Raw genomic sequence first — 21,486 nt, 5'->3', positions numbered from 1 at the left:
GCAACAAAGGTGGTGACATTTATTGGACAGCTGTCCCCAAGAAGTGAGTGCAGATGACCAGCGTCCAAGGGCTCGCCACTCTGGGCCAGAGCATTCATCTGAGTCATCCCAGCCGTGGGCACCGATAGAGTCAGTGGCTCTATCCCCATAAGCAGCAGTATCTCAATCCAGGAATTCTTAGAACAGTGAGGCACAGACCATCCTGCTCCTGGAGAACATGGGTGAGGCAGGAACTCATCACTGTGGAGAGCTGCTTGCAGAAGCCACTAGTGCCTGTGGAAAGGCTTGGGAGTTCGCGCGCGTTATCAGGTTTGGTGCAGCGGGGGAAAAGAATATCAAAAGCAGTTTTTCAGCCCAGCCGTTGAGTCCAGCTCTGTGGAACTGCTTTTAAAGCAGCCCAGCACTTCAGCAGCAGCTGTAGCATTGGTAAAGTGCCCAAACACCCAGTTACTCAACTCAATATACTCCTGGAAAAAAAATGCATTTAGGAGCCAAATGCGGCCAAGAGGCTCTGATTCTTTTTCAAAGCAGCTCACCCTGGGAAATGCTCCCACTCCCGGGGGAGCCCTGCCCAGACTGCCCCTTTGTCTAGGACGTCACATCCCAGCTCCGCTGTGACTGCTGCACTTGGGCCTGTGTCGGGCAACTGCCTGCCTCCTGCTCCGACCCCGGGGTGAAGCAGGACACTGCACAGGAAGCTCCAGAACGGTGGCCGGGAGGCGGTTATCTAAATGTTGTGTTTCCAAACAGTTTGCTTTTCTTCTAATGAGATTTGGTAAATGCAATTAGTCCAAACAGGGTATGCGGAGTTTTATGTGTGCATTACAGTCCATCAGAGAAAGGAGGGACCAGAGCTTACTTTACTATTCGTTACCCACAGTTAGCACAACGTGACCGATGGAGGGAAAGAGAGGACGCCTAAAAGGATGATACCACATGCTAGCTATCTCCAATTTACATTCCAGAAACAAATTTAGGGACCGCACCTGCCTCATTAATGAACCTTAGTCCCCTTTTAGTCGGCGATCAATGAAAATCAAGATATTCCTTTGGGTGAACAGTTCAATCCTCAGTTCCTGTCTTTCACTAAGCACTTGGTATCTTGGCACAGGAAATCATCGCTGTCTGGCACTCGGACTGAAGGATGACTAGGTCTGCTCCACTTCGTCCTTCGTGGATGCTGAGAAATCAGAGCCGCACTTTCTCCCTGGGAGCTGCCACACTCCTCACTCAGCCACACCTGCTCTACCTGCAATCCTGGCTGCTCCATTTCCTTCCCCACATCCACTCTCTGACAGCTTAGTTATTAAACTCAACATCTACATCCTATTTTAAAACCAAGATTCTAATAAATCCTTGGCTCCTTGATTAACTGTACATGCAGAGGCATCTGATAATGATAGGAGAAAACCCAGCTTCCTCTTTTGCCATTTTCACCTCTGCCCGTCTCCACTGAGACCACCATGCCAAAGGCCACTCAGCACATGCTGGGACTCGGAGGCTGCCACACAATGTGGAGAAAGGCTCTGAGGGTGGCAGGGAATGCTCTGTTTAAGGTGGGCAGAGCAGAACCTTTCAGAGGAGAGACAAATCCAAACTGCAACCAGAGGGTATATATCCGCAGGCCCAAAATTCACTCGGGCAAAAGTATTACTTTGCAAACATCAAGCTCAGAGTAAGATTAGGAGAAAGAAAGGGGTGAAGAAGACTGTCATAACAGGCCCACATCTTCCAAATTTAATCAGCTGAACACTAGCTCACACCTCGGGTAAGAACCAGGCAAGCACACTTTTTCTAGCAGCAAACCTCAGCCTCAAGAGGGGCCCAAGCCCTTGCTTGAACCACGAGAAGCTCACTAAGCACCTATTCCATTCCAAGCACCACCGAAACCAGCAGGTGCCTTCTAGAAATTCTCCCTCAGCAACTCTCTGATGCTTGCAAAATGAGGGTTAGCCGGAACCATCTGAAAACCCCGGGACCACAGGAATACAGAATGTAACTCAGTACAAATGGAAGGGGGGCTGTCTACCCTCCGCTGGGTAACAGCCAGTAACCATCACATTCTCTGTAAATTACACTTCAGAGCAAACAATGACGCTACAACTCTGCTGCTAAACTAGGGGGAACAGTGGCTCCTCTCATGACATCTGAGATTTCATCTCGAGATTCACTCCTTTTTTCTTTTCGGCTGAGGAAAACAGGAACCTGAAGATGAAGCCGCTTGCTCAGAGCTGCACAGTTAGCAGCCCTGCCGATGGTGCCAGGTTCCTCCAGCCCTCGGCTCCCCCGTCTTCCAGCTTTATGAGCAGAGCCCTAGGCTGGCGTGCCCTCCCGGCCTGCAGAGGCAAATGCTGAAGCCTGGAGATGTTTTCCCAAGACCCTTCCAGGTAAAGCCACGGTCAGTCCCTAAACCTTGCTGTCCCTGGAAGACAGCGGCTGTCACCTGGTGAGGCCGGTGCGAGGAGGCTGGCGACAGGGGACTGACCCTGCCTCAGGGGGTGTCACTCCCAAAGCAGCAGCATACCTGGCATTTTCTCTTCTGCTACCAACAAATACCCTAATTCCACAGCTTGATCTAAATTAGGGGAAAGGGGCACTTAAACCTTATGTTTGATTAAACCGAAGACTCTCAGTTTTATTAATAAATTTTATACTGGAAACAAAGAAGAAAAGGAAAAGAGAGAACGGTCAGTATATTCATTAAGAGAAAAGAAAGCCTAAATCCAGAAGAATAGTGTCCATGTCAGCTCAGGCTACGTCCGCTGCTTTGGTTTACAGAGAGCTGGATGTGACATCCTAGGCAAACACTCAGGGCTCTCACAGAATCCCTCAGTTCGGTGTGTTCTACGGTAGAAGCACTCAGGCCAACAGCTATGACAGCCTCCACCCCCTTACAAAGGCCCCCCCGCCTCGGCTCTGCCCACAGGCAGAGGCCCAGAAATGGTGTTCCCACCCGGGTTAACCGAGGCACAGACCTCCCCAGAGGTTTCTCCACATAAAGTCTGGAATAAAACTGAAACCCCTCCAGACTCTTGCTCTGAACTATTAGGCCTCATGGGGAAGCAGGAGGTTGATGAGGGGGAGAACCACATTGAATTGTATGATAAGTGTGTATTTGACTGACTAATATCAGTATAACCACACTCAGTACTGGACCCATTCTACCTCGGAAACTCAAAGCTCCATGATTTGGGACTAGGGAGTCTTGTGGATTGCCAAACACAGAAATAAAATTCAAGTAAAATCCATCAGAAAAAGGGCCCGTAAAAGAACATGAAGACATTTCTCCAAGACTTAACCAATGTGCCATAAAAATGATACATGGTGGAGGATGTCAGCTGTGGTTTGTTTGGTTAGAGCAGAGATCAACTTTAAAACCCACTAGTGTTTCTTACACCATATTAGAAAAATCCCAATCCACCCATACTTTCCAATTAATATATACGTGGCACTAAAGATAGCAGTAAAGGGATTAGATGTGAAAATGCAGAACCTAAATCCATACCTTTCAAAAGCAATGTTTTTAGTATCAAGGCTGGTGTTAATGACTGGGCTTGTGAGCCGCCTCTCAACCTCCCTGCCTTTTGGCTTCATCAAGTCCAGAGTGAGGCGCTCCATTTCCTGGGAAAGGTCAAAGTGTTCGGTGGTGACCACTTTGTCATCGTGGTTGACTTCCATTAACTCTGCCCAGTTGTCTGCTCATGGAAAGAAGGGCGTAACTAAGCACAGCGCAAGTAAGATGCAAAACCCAAGAAGCTTTGTATGTTAAACTGCATCATCTTTCACACACACCCCATCCCCCCCCACCCCCTGGTGCTATCTGATAAAACCTAAAGACTATTGATTATCGATTACCTACTTGCCCAGGAATGATCTGGCCAACTTTCCATAACTCAGAGGAGGCTCTGGGCCATCTTCCCCAAAGATGCAGACTTTTTAAATAACTTGTATTTTTTGTTAGCAACACATTTCATCTGTGTACTACTTCTTTAAGTATATGATTACCTAATTAATATAAATTATTTATGCACAACACTGGGTTAGCCACACCATTTCTCACCCTCATTAGGGGACCATGCCTGATTATGGAGGCAATATAAAGAGATACAAGACAGAGTCTTGCACTCAGAGGTTTAGGAACATCATATGTCAAGAGGGTAACAGTGTTGGGTGGTAAATGATATGTGCAAGAGAACTATCCAGATAAGAAATAAGATACAGGAATTGAGAGTTGAATAACTAATAAGAATAACGGCAACAACGACAAAACATGCCCCAGAGACAGGCACGGAAAAGGCACATAAATGTGAATACATTTTGATGGTTAAAAAATCACTCAGAACTTAGGAAGAGCAGTGATTACTAAAACAGAACCACTCACCTTCTCCCTTAAAGATAAAACTCCGCCTCCCTCTTATCCAGCTCATGTTCTCAAATCCCAGCAACGTGATATCCACACGCAGTTTGGCACCACTTTTCCAAATGCGACAGACATCATTCGGGCATATTCTGGAAACCAAGGGCACTGGAGAAGAGAAGTGTACTACTGAGAAAAGCCCGAGGGCCAAGCAGAACAGCCAGGCCCCAGAAATCAAGATTCTGACTTCAATGAAAGGACAGGAGTGGCAAGATGGCGTCGGTCATACAGAACTGGGCTCGACTCCCACACTTACAATACAAGGAGTCATTCTTAAAAAATAAAAATGGACTTTCTGTTCTACAGCTGTTTATAAAACTGCAGATCTATGTCTTGTCCAGAGAAAACGCTAAATCAATTTCCCAAGAGTATTCTCAATCCCGAATGAACCCCTCTCACTGACTACCATCAGGGCTAGAGTGCATCCATCTGGCTGTCCTTATCCACATATGCTCCTCTCGCCATCTGGCTGAGGCCCCCCTATACTGTCAGGCCCACCATTCAAGATATCAAATGTCTAAAAGATGCTGCTTTTTTAACAAAAACTGAGATCAGAGTGGTTATTTGCATTAAAAAGAACTCAGTTTCATAGAAGAAGCTGAAGTTCTGTTCTTTCATATACTTTTTACTTCATTTAAATGTTTTATTACAAATATGACTTCTTGCCTGAAAGGGAAGTCTGGAAGTGAAAACAGCTGAAAATCTGGGAGTTAGAAACTGTCATTAACTGATCTACAAGAAACAGAAGTAGAACATCTAGGAAAATTACTGTCAGTCAATTTGCCTTACATAAGATTTTGGAGAAATACATCCATTTCGTTAAAAACAAGCTATTCCAATATTCATCTCATCTTCTTCCTTAGAAAAACAAGTTTAGGACTTCCCTGGTGGCGCATTGGTTAAGGATCCGCCTGCCAATGCAGGGGACACGGGTTCGAGCCCTGGTCCGGGAAGATCCCACATGCTGCAGAGCAACTAAGCCTGTGCACCACAACTACTGAGCCTGTGCTCTAGAGTCCACGAGCCACAACTACTGAAGCCCGCGTGCCTAGAGTCCATGCTCCACAACAAGAAAAGCCACCACAATGAGAAGCCCGCGCACCACAACGAAGAGTAGCCCCCGCTCGCCGCAACTAGAGAAAGCCCGTGCGCAGCAACGAAGACCCAACGCAGCCAAAAATAAATAAATAATTAATTTTTTAAAAAAAGAAAAGAGAAACAAGTTTAAAAGGATCGCGTTGAACTCCACAAGGAAATGAGTAACTGATTTATGATAAACCTTACTAAAATTTTAGCCATTTAAAGTGAGATATTAAAAAACGAATAATATAGATAAATGTCAGCGATAACTGATAAAAGGAAGAGACAAAATTGTCTATATATTGTACTGATGAATGCTTGGGAGAAAAAGTCTTATGCACGTGGTAAAAGTGTGGAAGGAACACACCTAAAGCATCAACAACAGTTGTGTTTATGTGGGACTGTGGGTGACTGTCTTCCCTCACTCTCATCTATTCATTTTCTAGATTAAAAAAAATACATGTAACTTTTATAAAAAGTTATATAAGCCTATATTCAAGCTAAATAAATTTCAAGCCCACAGCCACTCACCCCAGCTGGTGAATTCCCACTTCATCTGCACATAGAAATCCGGAGCCTGAAGGACAAAGGTTTAAAATAAATTACCCCTTACAGCGGAAACTAACACAACACTGTAAATCAACTATACTCCAATTAAAATTAATTTTTAAAAAATAAAATAAAAAATAAAATAAATTACCCTTGGTACTATTAACTAAACACAAACACAGTAAGGTTTACTAGGGGTGTTTAAAAGGGAGAGCGAGAAAGAACAGAGAAGAAGAAACATAAATCGCAAACCCATCACACTAAATCCTTATTTTATGTTCAGGCTGTTATTTTATCTCAATATAAAATATGTCTAGACAGTTAATAAAGTTAACTGCAAGTGACAAGGTTGGAGGGAGATAAAGTCAAAGTTGATTCAGGGGCTCAACCGTGTTCCTAACAGTAATGGCCCATGAGCCAGGAGGATGGGCTCAAGCACCACCACACGATATGGGTCACAGGCTGGTCTAAGCAGAGAAGAGGGAGCATGGACCCCATCTGTTCTACGGGGAACTTGACTGTGAAAGGCTTTGTGTGCTGGGAAGTGCTTGGTGTTTATCGGACCACTCTGAAACCAAGAGGCTGCAAGACATCACTGCCCCCAGAAAGTTGAGTTTTCCCTCCAGTTAACAGAAGAGTTTCACCCCACTTTCCTCTTAAAGTTTTAGGATTTGGCTTTTTGAGGTTTCACACCGCCACAGCGGGCCTGCTTAGGATGATTTTCTGACCCACCATGAATTCCTACAGAAGGTTCTTGGAGAGCTACTTAAGAAATCCAACAGTTAGCATGAAGGAAGAAAAATGCCAGAAATTCCAGGTGTTTTTCTGCTCAAGAAAAACCAGATTCCAATGATGGGTGAAGACACTCCGAGGGGCAATGGATAAGAAATGTGGACACGTAACAAGGAGACACTGTTGAAAGACAAGCCGTCATGCACGGCCTCTGGTGCCACCAAGCACCATGTTATTTGTGGGCTGTCTATAACCTCCAGCAGAGAATACCACTCAGTGCAGTTCACTGCTGTGGATCAATATAGGTAAAAAACAGAAAGTCTTTTATACTGAATTTTTTAAGTGTGGGTGACTCCATGTTAAATAAGTCATTTTCTGCTTTGTCAAATGGACAAATGATGTTTTTAGTTCCTCCTACAGTGAGTTAGATAAGAAAACAAATCTATGTGATCTTTATGCACTCAAACACACATCTATTTTACAAACAATGGATACAACAATTTCATACTTCATGGACGGTTTTCTTGTAGTGTGTGTAAAACGAATGTCTTAGGCAGGATTTAGCTTGTGTCACAGAAATTTTTTTTAAGAAGAGTGCTCAGGTAACAAGCAGTGATTGTCTCACAGCAAAGTTATTCCTTTTCTCAACAGAATTGTTAATTTTTCTCAAGAAATGTGGAAAGTCGATTTATCTAGCAATATCTTTGGAAATACTTGGGGAGCTCACTTCTGTGTTTAAACTGAGAATAAACAACATGAAAATTGAACCGCTGGTACTTTCTCATCTCCTGCTGCCTCGGGAATATTGCATATGGTTGACCAATAAGACAGTTATTGCAAGTGACAAAGGTTATCTGAAGAATGGTAACCACCATCCAAAACAATCCAAGAGCCTAGAAGTAAAGTCTTTTAAGAAAATTCTCTGTCACAGAGCCCATACATCACTCACAAGAGAGAGAAACTGCCCCAAAGCCAGTAACTATAAATAAATTAAGGGAATGGATTAGAAGTCACAAAATACAAATGGCTAGAAGTGACAGGGGTGTCAAGAAGAGCTGCACACAGACTTCTGAGCCTCAACAGGCCCTGAAAATCCCCATATAGTCACAATGTTCATTACAATTTCCCCAAGATGACCTGAGCTCGGGATGCTACTTGTAAGAAAACAGGCAGCTAGACAAATTAATTGCTTGATGTCCATTTGTCTTTAGTTCTAATTTTTAAATAACACTTAAAAGAGTAAGTCTTAATGACCCGGAAACGTAATTTGTGAAAGACTTCATACGTTTAACAAGTTGGAAAAGCAAGGAATAATGCATTTGGTATTCAATACATCGTATTCACGACTCATAAAACTCTTTAGGAAGACACACAAGGATGTCAAACTGTGTCCGCAGCTGCTATGTCAGCATTTAACTCCAATGATGGCACTGTCAATTTTTATGGCTACCTCGAGAATTTTCTGGAGCAGCTCGGGAACTCCCTCGAGGGCCATGGATGTGTTGTGGAAGTCCCGATGCTGAAGGACTGTGTACACCATCTCGGGATCACCAGTGCTCACAGCCTCGTGCAAAACTGGAAGGCAAAAAAGTGAAATTTGACCCCCCTGAATTCTCACACTTTCTGACAAATTCCAAAGCCACTATGAAAAATATCTATCTGGATCAAAGGCCAACATTCTCTTCAAAGTGGGACCCAGGCTGCAGCCCCCCCTGATCTTTATGACCATGGCTACTTACTTCTAGCCCTTACCTGACTGAGAAGAGAAGAGAACATAGCACTCTTAGCCTCTTGAGCAAACCCTACCATCGTTCCCTTTCCCCCCTTTCTTACCACTGGCTCTGAAATACTGACAGTGTCTTCAGAGCTGGCTTTCACTGTGTGATCACATAACTGTGGAGATGGGCAGGTAGGGTTTGTGTTGTGTATATCCTTGCTCAGTCAACTCAAAATTACTCTGAGAGTAATTTTGAGAGTATGAGAGTGTGCAAAACAAGTGAAGTGCCAGGATTTCACTGGAAAATACTACTACTTTCAGCTATAATTTTTTTGATTTTGTCTATCCTCATGGACTCGCTAGAGTTACCACCACATTCCTCAGGGGAAATCCGGCCTCCACACTCATGTCTGATGCACATAGAGCTGCTTTCTGGATAAGGAGTCACCCTCTACCCAGGGCTCTTGGCCCAGGACATAATTCGGACCACTGTGCTGCAGACGAGCCAGCAGCATCCGAGGCTCTCATCTTCTTGCCCAGCCCCAAGTTCCAAGAGAGAAAGAGTCTTAAGATAAAGATGACTTGGGACAATAAGGACTGAAACTGGCCTTTATTCAGAAAGAGAAAACAAAATGAAAGGCTTTAAATTATTTTACAAGTATACTTGCCTGTCCATCCCTCGCGATTTTCTTTTGTAACGTCTGCTTTATGTCGGAGCAAGACTCTAGCAGATTCCAAATGTCCCAAAGAAACAGCAAGATGCAATAAGGTTCGACCTCGCGGATCCAGAGCCTCCACATTCTGTAAAGTAAACACTGGCATTTATATAATTGGATATATTACATAAAAACGTGGAAAGGAGTTTGAGAGATAATATTCAGTATAAAAATTTAAAATAGGAGGGTCGGGGCTTCCCTGGTGGCGCAGTTGTTGAGAGTCCGCCTGCCGATGCAGGGGATATGGGTTCGTGCGCCGGTCCGGGAAGATCCCACGTGCCGCAGAGCAGCTGGGCCCGTAAGCCATGGCCGCTGGGCCTGCGCGTCCGGAGCCTGTCCGCAACGGGAGAGGCCACAACAGGGAGAGGCCCGCATACCGCAAAAAAATAAATAAATAAAAATAAATAAATAAATAAATAAATAAAATAGGAGGGTCTGGGAGAACCCTGTTGACATAGCATCACACAGAAGGGATTTGGTGTGTTCACAGTGGTGGCAGAAGAATCTCTCTGACACATCTGGGCCAAAAAGCAACCTCAGGCTACTGAAACAGGACTCCCCATTCTCCTGCAAAGGTAAGCCCAGGAGGCTTGAGACAGTACCCTCAATGTGCTGTGGATGGTAAATGTCATTTAATCCTAAGACAGTTCGGAATTAAATATGAGAAAGATGAAATACACCAAATCCACAGTATTCATCTTTGTGTTAACTTTAGTAGTATTCTGTGTAATATGGCATTTTCAATGTTTGTAAGATTTAGATAATGTATTAGAGAATCTGACAAATTAGCCTGTGATTCTAATGTAAGATATACCATTGAATAATTGATTTTGGACTCGTATTAGAGATTTTTACTAGTGTGCAAATAATATTAAAAAAGAGGAGGACTGGTTCAAGATAGCGGAGTAGAAGGACGTGTGCTCACTCCCTCTTGCGAGAGCACCGGAATCACAACTAACTGCTGAACAATCATCGACAGGAAGACACTGGAACTCACCAAAATAGATACCCCACATCCAAAGACAAAGGAGAAGCCACAATGAGATGGTAAGAGGGGCACAATCACAATAAAATCAAATCCCATAACTGCTGGGGGGGGTGACTCACAAACTGGAGAACACTTATACCACAGAAGTCCACCCACTGGAGTGAAGGTTCTGAGCCCCATGTCAGGCTTCCCAATCTGGGGGTCTGGCAACGGGAGGAGGAATTCCTAGAGAATCAGACTTTGAAGGCTAGTGGGATTTGACTGCAGGACTTCAACAGGACTGGAGGAAACAGAGACTCCACTCTTGGAGGGCACATACAAAGTAGTGTGAGCAGTGGGACCTAGAGGAAGGAGCACTGACCCCATAGGAGACTAAATCAGACCTACCTGCTAGTGTTGGAGGGTCTCCTGCAGAGGCGGGACAGAGGTGGCTGTGGCTCACCATGGGGACAAGGACACTGGCAGCAAAAGTTCTGGGAAGTACTCCTTGGCGTGAGCCCTCCCAGAGTCCACCATTAGCCCCAGCAAAGAGCCCAGTAGGCTCCAGTGCTGGGTTGCCTCAGGCCAAACAACCAACAGGAGGGAACTCAGCCCCACCCATCAGCAGACAAGCAGATTAAAGTTTTACTGAGCTCTGCCCACAAGGGCAACAACCAGCTCCACCCACCACCAGTCCCTCTGATCAGGAAGCTTGTACAAGCCTCTTAGATAGCCTCATCCACCAGAGGGCAGACAGCAGAAGCAAGAAGAACTACAATTCTGCAGCCTGTGGAAGGAAAACCACATTCACAGAAAGACAGACAAAATGAAAAGGCAGAGGACTTTGTACCATATGAAGGAACAAGATAAAACCCCAGAAAAACAACTAAATGAAGTGGAGATAGGCAACCTTCCAGAGAAAGAACTCAGAATAATGCTAGTGAAGATGATCCAGGACCTTGGAAAAAGAATGGAGGCAAAGATCGAGAAGATGCAAGAAATGTTTAACAAAGACCTAGAAGAATTAAAGAACAAACACTAAAGAACAAACAAACAGAGATGAACAATCCAATAACTGAAATGAAAAATACGCCAGAAGGAATCAATAGCAGAATAAATGAGGCAGAAGAACGGATAAGTGACCTGGAAGACAGAATGGTGGAATTCACTGCCGCAGAACAGAATGAAGAAAAAAGATTGAAAAGAAATGAAGACAGCCTAAGAGACCTCTGGGACAACATTAAATGCAACAACATTCACATTATAGGGGTCCCAGGAGGAGAAGTGAGAGAGAAAGGACCCGAGAAAATATTTGAAGAGATTATAGTCGAAAACTTCCCTAACATGGGAGAGGAAATAGCCACCCAAGTCCAGGAAGCGCAGAGAGTCCCATAAAGGATAAACCCAAGGAGAGACACGCTGAGACACATAGTAATCAAATTGACAAAAATTAAAGACAAAGAAAATTATTGAAAGCAACAAGGGAAAAATGACAAATAACAAACAAGGGAACTCCCATAAGGTTAACAGCTGATTTCTCAGCAGAAACGCTACAAGCCAGAAGGGAGTGGCATGATATATTTAAAGTGATGAAAGGGAAGAACCTACAACCAAGATTACTCTAGCCGGCAAGGATCTCATTCAGATTCAACAGAGAAATCAAAAGCCTTACAGACAAGCAAAAGCTAAGAGAATTCAGCACCACCAAACCAGCTCTACAGCAAATGCTAAAGGAACTTCTCTAAGTGGGAAACACAAGAAAGGAAAAGGACCTACAAAAACAAACCAAAACAATTCAGAAAATGGTAACAGGAATATACAAATTGATAATTACCTTAAACGTGAATGGATTAAATGCTCCAACCAAAAGACACAGGCTTACTGAATGGATACAAAAACAAGACCCACATATATGCTGTCTACAAGAGACCCACTTCAGACCTAGGGACACATACAGACTGAAAGTGAGAGGATGGAAAAACATATTCCATGCAAATGGAAATCAAAAGAAAGCTGGAGTAGCAATACTCGTATCAGATAAAATAAAACTTTAAAATAAAGAATGTTACAAGAGACAAGGAAGGACACTACATAATGATCAGGGATCAATCCAAGAAGATATAACAATTATAAATATATATGCACCCAACACAGGAGCACCTCAATACATCAGGCAACTAACAGCTATAAAAGAGGAAACTGACAGTAACACAATAATAGTGGGGAACTTTAACACCTCACTTACACCAATGGACAGATCATACAGACAGAAAATTAATAAAGAAACACAAGCTTTAAATGACACAACAGACCAGATAGATTTAATTGATATTTATAGGAAATTCCACCCCAAAACAACAAATTACACTTTCTTCTCAAGTGCGCACAGAACATTCTCCAGGATCACATTTCGGGTCACAAATCAAGCCTCGGTAAATTTAAGAAAATTGAAAGCATATCAAGCATCTTTTCCGACCACAATGCTATGAGATTAAAATCCATCACAGGGAAAAAAATGTAAAAAACACAAACACATGGAGGCTAAACAATACATTACTAAATAACCAAGAGATCACTGAAGAAATCAAAGAGGAAATAAAAAAATACCTAGAGACAAATTACAACAAAAACACCATGATCCAAAACCTGTGGGATGCAACAAAAGCAGTTCTAAGAGGGAAGTTTATAGCAATACAAGCCTACCTGAAGAAACAAGAAAAATCTCAAATAACAATCTAAACTTACACCTAAAGGAACTAGAGAAAGAAGAACAAACAAAACCCAAAGTTAGCAGAAGGAAAGAAATCATAAAGATCACAGCAGAAATAAATGAAATACAAACAAAGAAAACAACAGCAAATATCAATAAAACTAAAAGCTGGTTCTTTGAGAAGATAAACAAAATTGATAAACCTTTAGCCAGGTTCATCAAGAAAAAGAGGGAGAGAACTCATATCAATAAAGTAAGAAATGAAAAAGGAGAAGTTACAACAGACACTGCAGAAATACAAAAGATCATGAGAGATTACTACAAGCAACTCTATGCCAATAAAATGGACAACCTGGAAGAAATGGACAAATTCTTAGAAAGGTATAACCTTCCAAGACTGAACCAGGAAGAAACAGAAAATATGAACAGACCAATCACAAGGAATGAAATTGAAACTGTGATCAAAAATCTTCCAACAAACAAAAGTCCAGGACCAGATGGCTTCACAGGTGAATTCTGTCAAACATTTAGAGACGAGTTAACACCCATCCTTCTCAAACTCTTCCAAAAAACTGCAGAGGAAGGAACACTCCCAAACCCATTCTATGAGGCCACCATCACCCTGATACCAAAACCAAAGATACTACAAAAAAAGAAAATTACAGACCAATATCACTGATGAACATAGATGCAAAAATCCTCAACAAAATACTAGCAAACAAAATCCAACAACACATTAAAAGGATCATACACAATGATCAAGTGGGATTTATCCCAGGGATACAAGGATTCTTCAATATATGCAAATCAATCAATGTGACACACCATATTAACAAAGTGAAGAAGAAAAACCATATGATCATCTCTCTAGATGCAGAAAAAGCTTTCCCCAAAATTCAGTACCCATTTATGATAAAAACTCTCCAGAAAGTGGGCATAGAGGGAACCTACCTCAACATAATAAAGGCCATATATGACAAACCCACAGTAAACATCATTCTCAATGGTGAAAAACTGAAAGCATTTCCTCTAAGATCAGGAACAAGACAAGGATGTCCACTCTCACCACTATTATTCAACATAGTTTGGGAAATCCTAGCCATGGCAATCAGAGAAGAAAAAGAAACAAAAGGAATACAAATTGGAAAAGAAGAAGTAAAACTGTCACTGTTTGCAGATGACATGATACTATACATAGAGAATCATAAAGATGCAACCAGAAAACTACTAGGCTAATCAATGAATTTGGTAAAGTTGCAGGATACAAAATTAATGCACAGAAATCTCTTTCATTCCTATATACTAACAATGAAAGGTCAGAAAGAGAAATTAAGGAAACAATCCCATTCACCATTGCAACAAAAAGACTAAAATACCTAGGAATAGGGCTTCCCTGGTGGTGCAGTGGTTGAGAGTCCACCTGCCGATGCAGGGGACACGGGTTTGTGCCCCGGTCCGGGAAGACCCCACATGCCGCGGAGCGGCTGGGCCCATGAGCCATGGCCGCTGAGCCTGCGCGTCCGGAGCCTGTGCTCCATAACAGGAGATGCCACAACAGTGAGAGGCCCGCGTACTGCAAAAAAAAAAAAAAAACCTAGGAATAAACCTACCTAAGGAGGTAAAAGACCTGTACTCAGGGCTTCCCTGGTGGCACAGTGATTAAGAATCCACCTCCCAATGCAGGGGACACAGGTTGAAACCCTGGTCCGGGAAGATCCCACATGCTGCAGAGCAACTAAGCCCGTACGCCACAACTACTGAGCCTGCACTCTAGAGCCTGCGTGCCACAACTACTGAGCCCGCGTGCCACAACTACTGAAGCCCACACGCCTAGAGCCCATGCTCCGCAACAAGAGAAGCCGCCACAATGAGAAGCCTGCACACCACAACGAAGAGTAGCCCCTGCTCGATGCAACTAAAGAAAGCCCACGCGCAGCAATGAAGACCCAACGCAGCCATAAATAAATAAATAAGAAAATCTTTACTCAGAAAACTATAAAACACTGATGAAAGAAATCACAGATGACACAAACAGATGGAGAGATATACCACGTTCTTGGATTGCAAGAATCAATATTGTGAAAATGACTAAACTACCCAAAGCAATCTACAGATTCAATGCAATCCCTATCAAATTACCAGTGGCATTTTTTACAGAGCTAGAACAAAAAATCTTAAAATTTGTATAGAGACACAAAAGACCCCGAATAGCCAAAGCAGTCTTGATGGAAAAAAATGGAGCTGGAGGAATCAGACTCCCTGACCTCAGACTATACTACAAAGCTACAGTAATCAAGACAATATGGTACTGGCACAAAAACAGAAATACAGATCAATGGAACAGGATAGAAAGCCGAGATAAACCCACGCACCTATGGTCAACTAATCTATGACAAAGGAGACAAGGATATACAATGGAGAAAAGACAGTCTCTTCAGTAAGTGGTGCTGGGAAAACTAGACAGCTACATGTAAAAGAATGAAATTAGAACACTCCCTAACACCATACACAAAAATAAACACAAAATCCATACACAAAATGGATTAGAGACCTAAATGTAAGAGCAGACACTATAAAACTCTTAGAGGAAAACATAGGAAGAACACTCTTTGACATAAATCACAGCAAGGTTTTTTTTGATCCACCTCCTAGAGTAATGGAAATAAAAACAAAAATAAACAAATGGGACCTAACGAAATTTAAAAGCTTTTGCAAAGCAAAGGAAACTACAAACAAGACAAAAAGACAACTCTCAAAATGGGAGAAAATATTTGCCAATGAATCAACAAAGGATTAATTTCCAAAATATATAAACAGCTCATGCAGCTCAATATTAAAAAAAATAAACAACCCAATCAAAAATGGGCAAGGGAAGCTTCCTTGGTGGCCCAGTGGTTAAGAATGTGCCTGCCAATGCAGGGGACACAGGTTCAAGCCCTGGTCCAGGAAGATCCCATATGCCATGGCGTAACTAAGCCCACGCACCACAACTACTGAGCCTGTGCTCCAGAGCCAGTGAGCCACGACTCCTGAAGCCTGGGCACCCGGAGCCCATGCTCTGCAACAAGAGAAGCCATCGTAATGAGAAGCCCGTACACTGCAACGAAGAGTAGCCCCCGCTCACTGCAACTAGAGAAAGACTGCGCACAGCAACAAAGACCCAACGCAGCCAAAAATAAATAAATAAAGTAAATAATAATTAGGGAAAAAAATGGGCAGAAGACCAAAATAGACATCTCTCCAAAGAAGACATACAGATGATCAAGAAGCACGTGAAAAGCTGCTCAACATCACTAATTATTAGAGAAATGCAAATCAAAACTACAATGAGGTATCACCTCACACCAGTTAGAATGGGCATCATCAGAAAATCTACAAACAACAAATGCTGGGGAGGGTGTGGAGAAAAGGGATCCCTCTTGCACTGTTGGTGGAAATGTAAATTGATACAGCCACTATGGAGAACAGTACGGAGGTTCCTTAAAAAACTAAAAATAGAATTACCATATGACCCAGCAATCCCACTACTGGGCATATACCCAGAGAAAACCATAATTCAAAAAGACACATGCACGCCAATGTTCACTGCAGCACTATTTACAATAACCAGGTCATGGCAGCAACCTAAATGCCCATCAACAAAGGAATGAATAAAGAAGATGTGGTACATATATACAATGGAATATTACTCAGCCATAAAAAGGAACGAAACTGGGTCATTTGTAGAGACATGGATGGATCTAGAGACTGTCATACAGAGTGAAGTAAGTCAGAAAGAGAAAAACAAATATCGTATATTAACGCATATATGTGGAACCTAGAAGAATGGTACAGATGAACCAGTTTGCAGGGCAGAAATAGTGACACAGATGTAGAGAACAAACGTATGGACACCAAGGAGAGAAAATGGCAGGGGGATGGTGGTGGTGGTGGGATGAGTTGGGAGATTGGGACTGCCATATATACACTAATATGTATAAAATAGATAATAATAACCTGCTATATGAAAAAATAAATAAACTTCAAAAAAAATTTAAAAATAGTATTTGCACATCATGACAGCACTATATGGGAAAATGAATGCTTGCAAGTGCAAGACTGAAACATGACTCTGGGAGCTATACATAAAGATGACAGTTACTAAGTTCCTTTTTCTATAAAGTTAAGTGCCTCATAAACACTGGCTATAGGCCTCAGATCACTGAACACAACCTTAAGCACGAATGGCACTGAACACAACAGCACTCAAATTAAGTCTAAATAAGGCTAAGGGCTTTCATGGAAATGCAACCACCCTATGATGCGGAACATGGGGGATTTCTCCAGCACATCTCAGCATTCAAGTCAAGAACAGGAAGTGCAGGACTTTAATCAAAACCGAAAGTACAGGGCTTCCCTGGTGGCGCAGTGGTTGAGAGTCCGCCTGCCGATGCAGGGGACACGGGTTCGTGCCCTGGTCCGGGAAGATCCCACATGCCGCGGCGCGGCTGGGCCCGTGAGCCATGGCCACTGAGTCTGCGCGTCCGGAGCCTGTGCTCCGCAACGGGAGAGGCCACAACAGTGAGAGGCCCGCGTACCGCAAAAAACAACAACAACAACAAAAAAAACCGAAAGTACAAAAGATAATTTGAGTTAGAATAAAATTACATTCTCTAGCTGGATTCCCATCAAAACACCACTCTCATTATTGCGTGTTGAGTGCCCTGAAGTAGCAGCACCCACGGGTTCCACAGACAACCAGCATGATCCACCAGGCATGTGTGTGGACATATTTGCAGATAAATGTCCATTTGGCTTTGACTCTTCATTCCTATTTTGGCCCTCCTCCCGGCACCTGCGCTGGGTCTCCAGAGCTCAGTCTGAACAACTGGCTGCTGCCTTCCAAAGACGGCTCTGGATGTTCTTCCAAGGACACAAGAAACTGCCATGGGGCTTTTGGAATATAAAAAGTTTTACGTGCCATGATACTGCTGAGAAAATGTGCTTTATGTTGATTTGAGATGCTAGTTGTTGTGCAGCCTCCAGAGATATCCAGAACAAGCCACTATCAGCCACAGGAAAGGAAGGTAAGCCGGACTGTGGGTAAGCAGCTACTATCCAACAGCTACTGAGCTTCCCTGTTTTGCTAATTGTATCGTGGCTATTGTGGAGTGAAGACAGGAACTGCTACTGAGGAAAAATAGAAGTGGTCGAAGACATTCTGCTAAGTGAAGCATGCGTCCTCCTGGACCAACCCCAGGCCTCAGCGTTCTCTCAGGTGCTGAAATGCCAACAAGTATCCTGGAACGGGGCCCACACCACCTCCTGGGAGTCCCTGACTTTTCCCAAGGGGACGGCCTGTCTATCTCACCAAAGCGTCCAAAGGGCAGGATCCGAGTCTCCTATTTCTTAGCTTCTGCCACCGTAGACTCTAATTTGCATTAAATCATCGTTCTTTAAAAAAAGTAATATGGCTTTAAACTATTAACTAAGCTGAAGTTTATTAGGAAAGAAATAATTAGCAAATTCATTATTTTCTTTCATGTCTCTTACAGATACTGTTTTCTTTTTCTTTTTTTTTTGCGGTACGCGGGCCTCTCACTGTTGTGGCCTCTCCCGCTGCGGAGCACAGGCTCCGGACGCGCAGGCTCAGCGGCCATGGCTCACGGGCCTAGCCGCTCCGCGGCATGTGGGATCTTCCCGGACCGGGGCATGAACCTGTGTCCCTGGCATCGTTAGGCGGACTCTCAACCACTGCGCCACCAGGGAAGCCCCAGATACTGTTTTCTTACTCAACAAGTTCAATGTACTACATGAAAGGTGCTAGGGTTAGCATACTGCCCGACATAGGAGATGCTTAACAATATTTACCACACAAAAGGGGAAACTCTACTTACTTTAATTCATACCCCAGAACAAAACTAACATCTCGGACTAAGCTCCTGGGCAACCATTAAGATACCATGTATAAAATGAAAGCCAAATATATTTTGTTGACATTTTTCTGTTTTGGACCACAGGGAAAACTGTATGTCGGAGCCACATAGCTGCACACTTTGCATGGCTAACTGTTCAGAGCCTCCTGTGCCTCTCCTCATTTGAAAGGAGAGAAGGAAGGAAGAATAATATAATATATTACGGTGACAGTGTGATTTAAAACAATGGATGAATAACAATTAGAGTGGAAAAAAAGGATAGAAAATCAATAGAGAAAAATCAACAAAACCAAAAGTTGGCTCTTGGAAAATATCAACAAAATTGACAAAATTTCAGCTAGACTGACGAAGGAAAAAAAAGAGAGAGAAGACTAAAGTTACCAAAATCAGGAATGTAAAAGAGGATATTACTAACATCTCTACAGAAATTAGAAGTATTGTAAATGAATGCTATGAACAACCGTATGCCAACAAATTAGAATTTAGATGAAATGCACGTACTCCTAGACAGCCACAAACTAGCAAAACTGACTTAGGAAAAAATAGAAAACCTGAAAAAAATTTATAACAAGAAAAGAGATTGAATCAGTAATTTTAAAACTTCCCAGGATAAAAACCTCAGGCCTAGATGGCTTCACTGGTGAATTCTACCAAACGTTCAATAAATTAATACCAATTCTTCACAAACCCAAAAAAACAGAAGAGGAAGGAAAACTTCCCAATTCATTTTATAAGCCCAGTATTATCCTGATGATGAACAAGTCACCAAAAAGAAAACCACAGACCAGTATCTCTTGTGAATACAGGTACAAAAATCCTCAACAATATTCTAGCAAAGTAAATTCAGCAACATATAAAAAGGGCTATTGTACACCATGACCAAGTGAGTTTACCCCACAAATGCCAAGGGTGGCTTAACATCTGACAATCAATTAATGTAACACAGCATATCAATAGAATAAAATAAAATAAAAAACACATGACCATCTCGATAAATGCATGCTGTGGTCTGAAGGCGAAGTGTCCACCCAAACTTTGTATGTTGAAATCTTAACCTCTAAAGATGATGGTATTAGGAAGTGGGGCCTTTGGGAAGTGCTTAGATCATGAGAGTGAAGCCCTCATGAACGGAATTAGTGCCTTTATAAAAGAGGCTCCAGAGAGCTTGCTAACCACCTTCTACCATGTTAGGACACAGTGAGAATGCACCTGCTATGAACCAGGAGGAGAGCCCTCAGCAGCCACCACACCAAACCTGCTGGCACCATGATCTTGGACTTCAAGGCTCCAGAACTATAAGAAATAAATTTCTATTGTTTATAAACTATCCACTCTATGATATTTGTTACCGCAGCTCAAATGGACTAAGACAATGCAGAAAAAGCATTTCACAAAATCCCACACCCCTTCATGATAAAAAAACACTCAACAAACTAGGAATGGAAGGGAACTTCCTCAAACAGCATCCGCCTGTGAAAACCCCACAGCTAATATCATATTTAATGGTGAAGGACTGGATGCTTTCCTCCTAAGATAGGAACAAGACAAGAATGTTCTCTTTCATCACTTCTATTCAGCATTGTACTAGAGGTTCTAACCAAGGCAATAAGGCAAGAAAAATAAATAAAAGGCATCCAGGTTGGAAAGGAAGACATAAAACTATCTCTACTCACAGACAACATGATCTCATATATAGAAAATCCTAAGAAATCTACTTAAAAACTATTAGAACTAATGATTTCTGCAAGGCTGCAGGATACGAGAGCAATACAGAAAAATCAATTGTATATCTATACACTCGTAGCAACTCAAAAATGAAACTTTAAAAATTCCTTTTACAGGGCTTTCCTGGTGGTGCAGTGGTTAAGAATCCACCTGCCAATGCAGGAGACACGGGTTCGAGCCTTCATCCGGGAAGATCCCACATGCCGCAGAGCAACTAACCCAGTGGGCCACAACTACTGAGCCTGCGCGCTTAGAGCCCATGCTCTGCAACAAGAGAAGCCACTGCAATGAGAAGCCTGCACACTGCAACAAAGAGTAGCCCCCGCTCGCTGCAACTAGAGAAAGACTGCATGCAGCAACGAAGACCAAATGCAGCCAAAAATGAATGAATTAATTAATTACTTTTTTTTAAATTCCTTTTACAACAGCATTGAAAAGAATAAAACATTTGGGAATAAGCAAAAAAAGAAGTATAAACCTTATACTCTGAAAACCATAAAGCATTGTTGAAAGAAATTAAGATCTAAATAAATGGAAAAGCATCCCATGTTCATGGTTCAGAAGACTTAATATTTTAACATGTCAAAACTCCCTAAACTGAGCTACAGAGTCAATGCAATCTCTATCAAAATTCCAGCTGACTTTCTGCAGAAACGAACAAGCTTATACTAAGATTCATAGGAAATGCAAGGAACCCAGAATAGCCAAAACCATCTTGAAACAAAGAGTAGAATTTGAGGATTCACACTTCCCAATTTCAAAACTTACTACACAAAGCTACAGCAATCAAGACAGTGTGGTACTGGCAAAAGGACAGACATATAAATCAATGGAATACAATCTAGAGTCCAGAAATAAACTTATACATTTATGGTCAATTGATTTTCAACAAGCGCACCAAAATAACTCAATGGGGAAAGAATAATCTTTTCAACAAATGGTACTTGAACAACTAGAT

General features: G+C 42.5%; 1 protein-coding gene across 2 annotated transcripts in view; it reads right to left on the bottom strand.

Moving 5' to 3' along the window:
• Positions 1 to 21,486, bottom strand: part of ANKRD13A (ankyrin repeat domain 13A) — a 39,713-nt gene that overhangs the window by 11,648 nt on the left and 6,579 nt on the right. For both annotated transcript variants that reach the window (XM_067700543.1, XM_067700544.1), the window contains exons 2-6: positions 9,164 to 9,296; positions 8,229 to 8,353; positions 6,029 to 6,074; positions 4,382 to 4,525; positions 3,506 to 3,695 (exon numbers count right to left, since the gene is read on the bottom strand). In XM_067700543.1, the coding sequence (XP_067556644.1) occupies positions 3,506 to 3,695; positions 4,382 to 4,525; positions 6,029 to 6,074; positions 8,229 to 8,353; positions 9,164 to 9,296 (638 nt within the window). The remainder of the gene's footprint in view (positions 1 to 3,505; positions 3,696 to 4,381; positions 4,526 to 6,028; positions 6,075 to 8,228; positions 8,354 to 9,163; positions 9,297 to 21,486) is intronic.

The sequence above is a fragment of the Pseudorca crassidens genome, chromosome 12 (assembly GCF_039906515.1).
Source record: "Pseudorca crassidens isolate mPseCra1 chromosome 12, mPseCra1.hap1, whole genome shotgun sequence".
In the NCBI taxonomy this organism is placed as follows: Eukaryota; Metazoa; Chordata; class Mammalia; order Artiodactyla; family Delphinidae; genus Pseudorca; species Pseudorca crassidens.
This window is presented reverse-complemented; position numbering and strand designations above follow the sequence as displayed.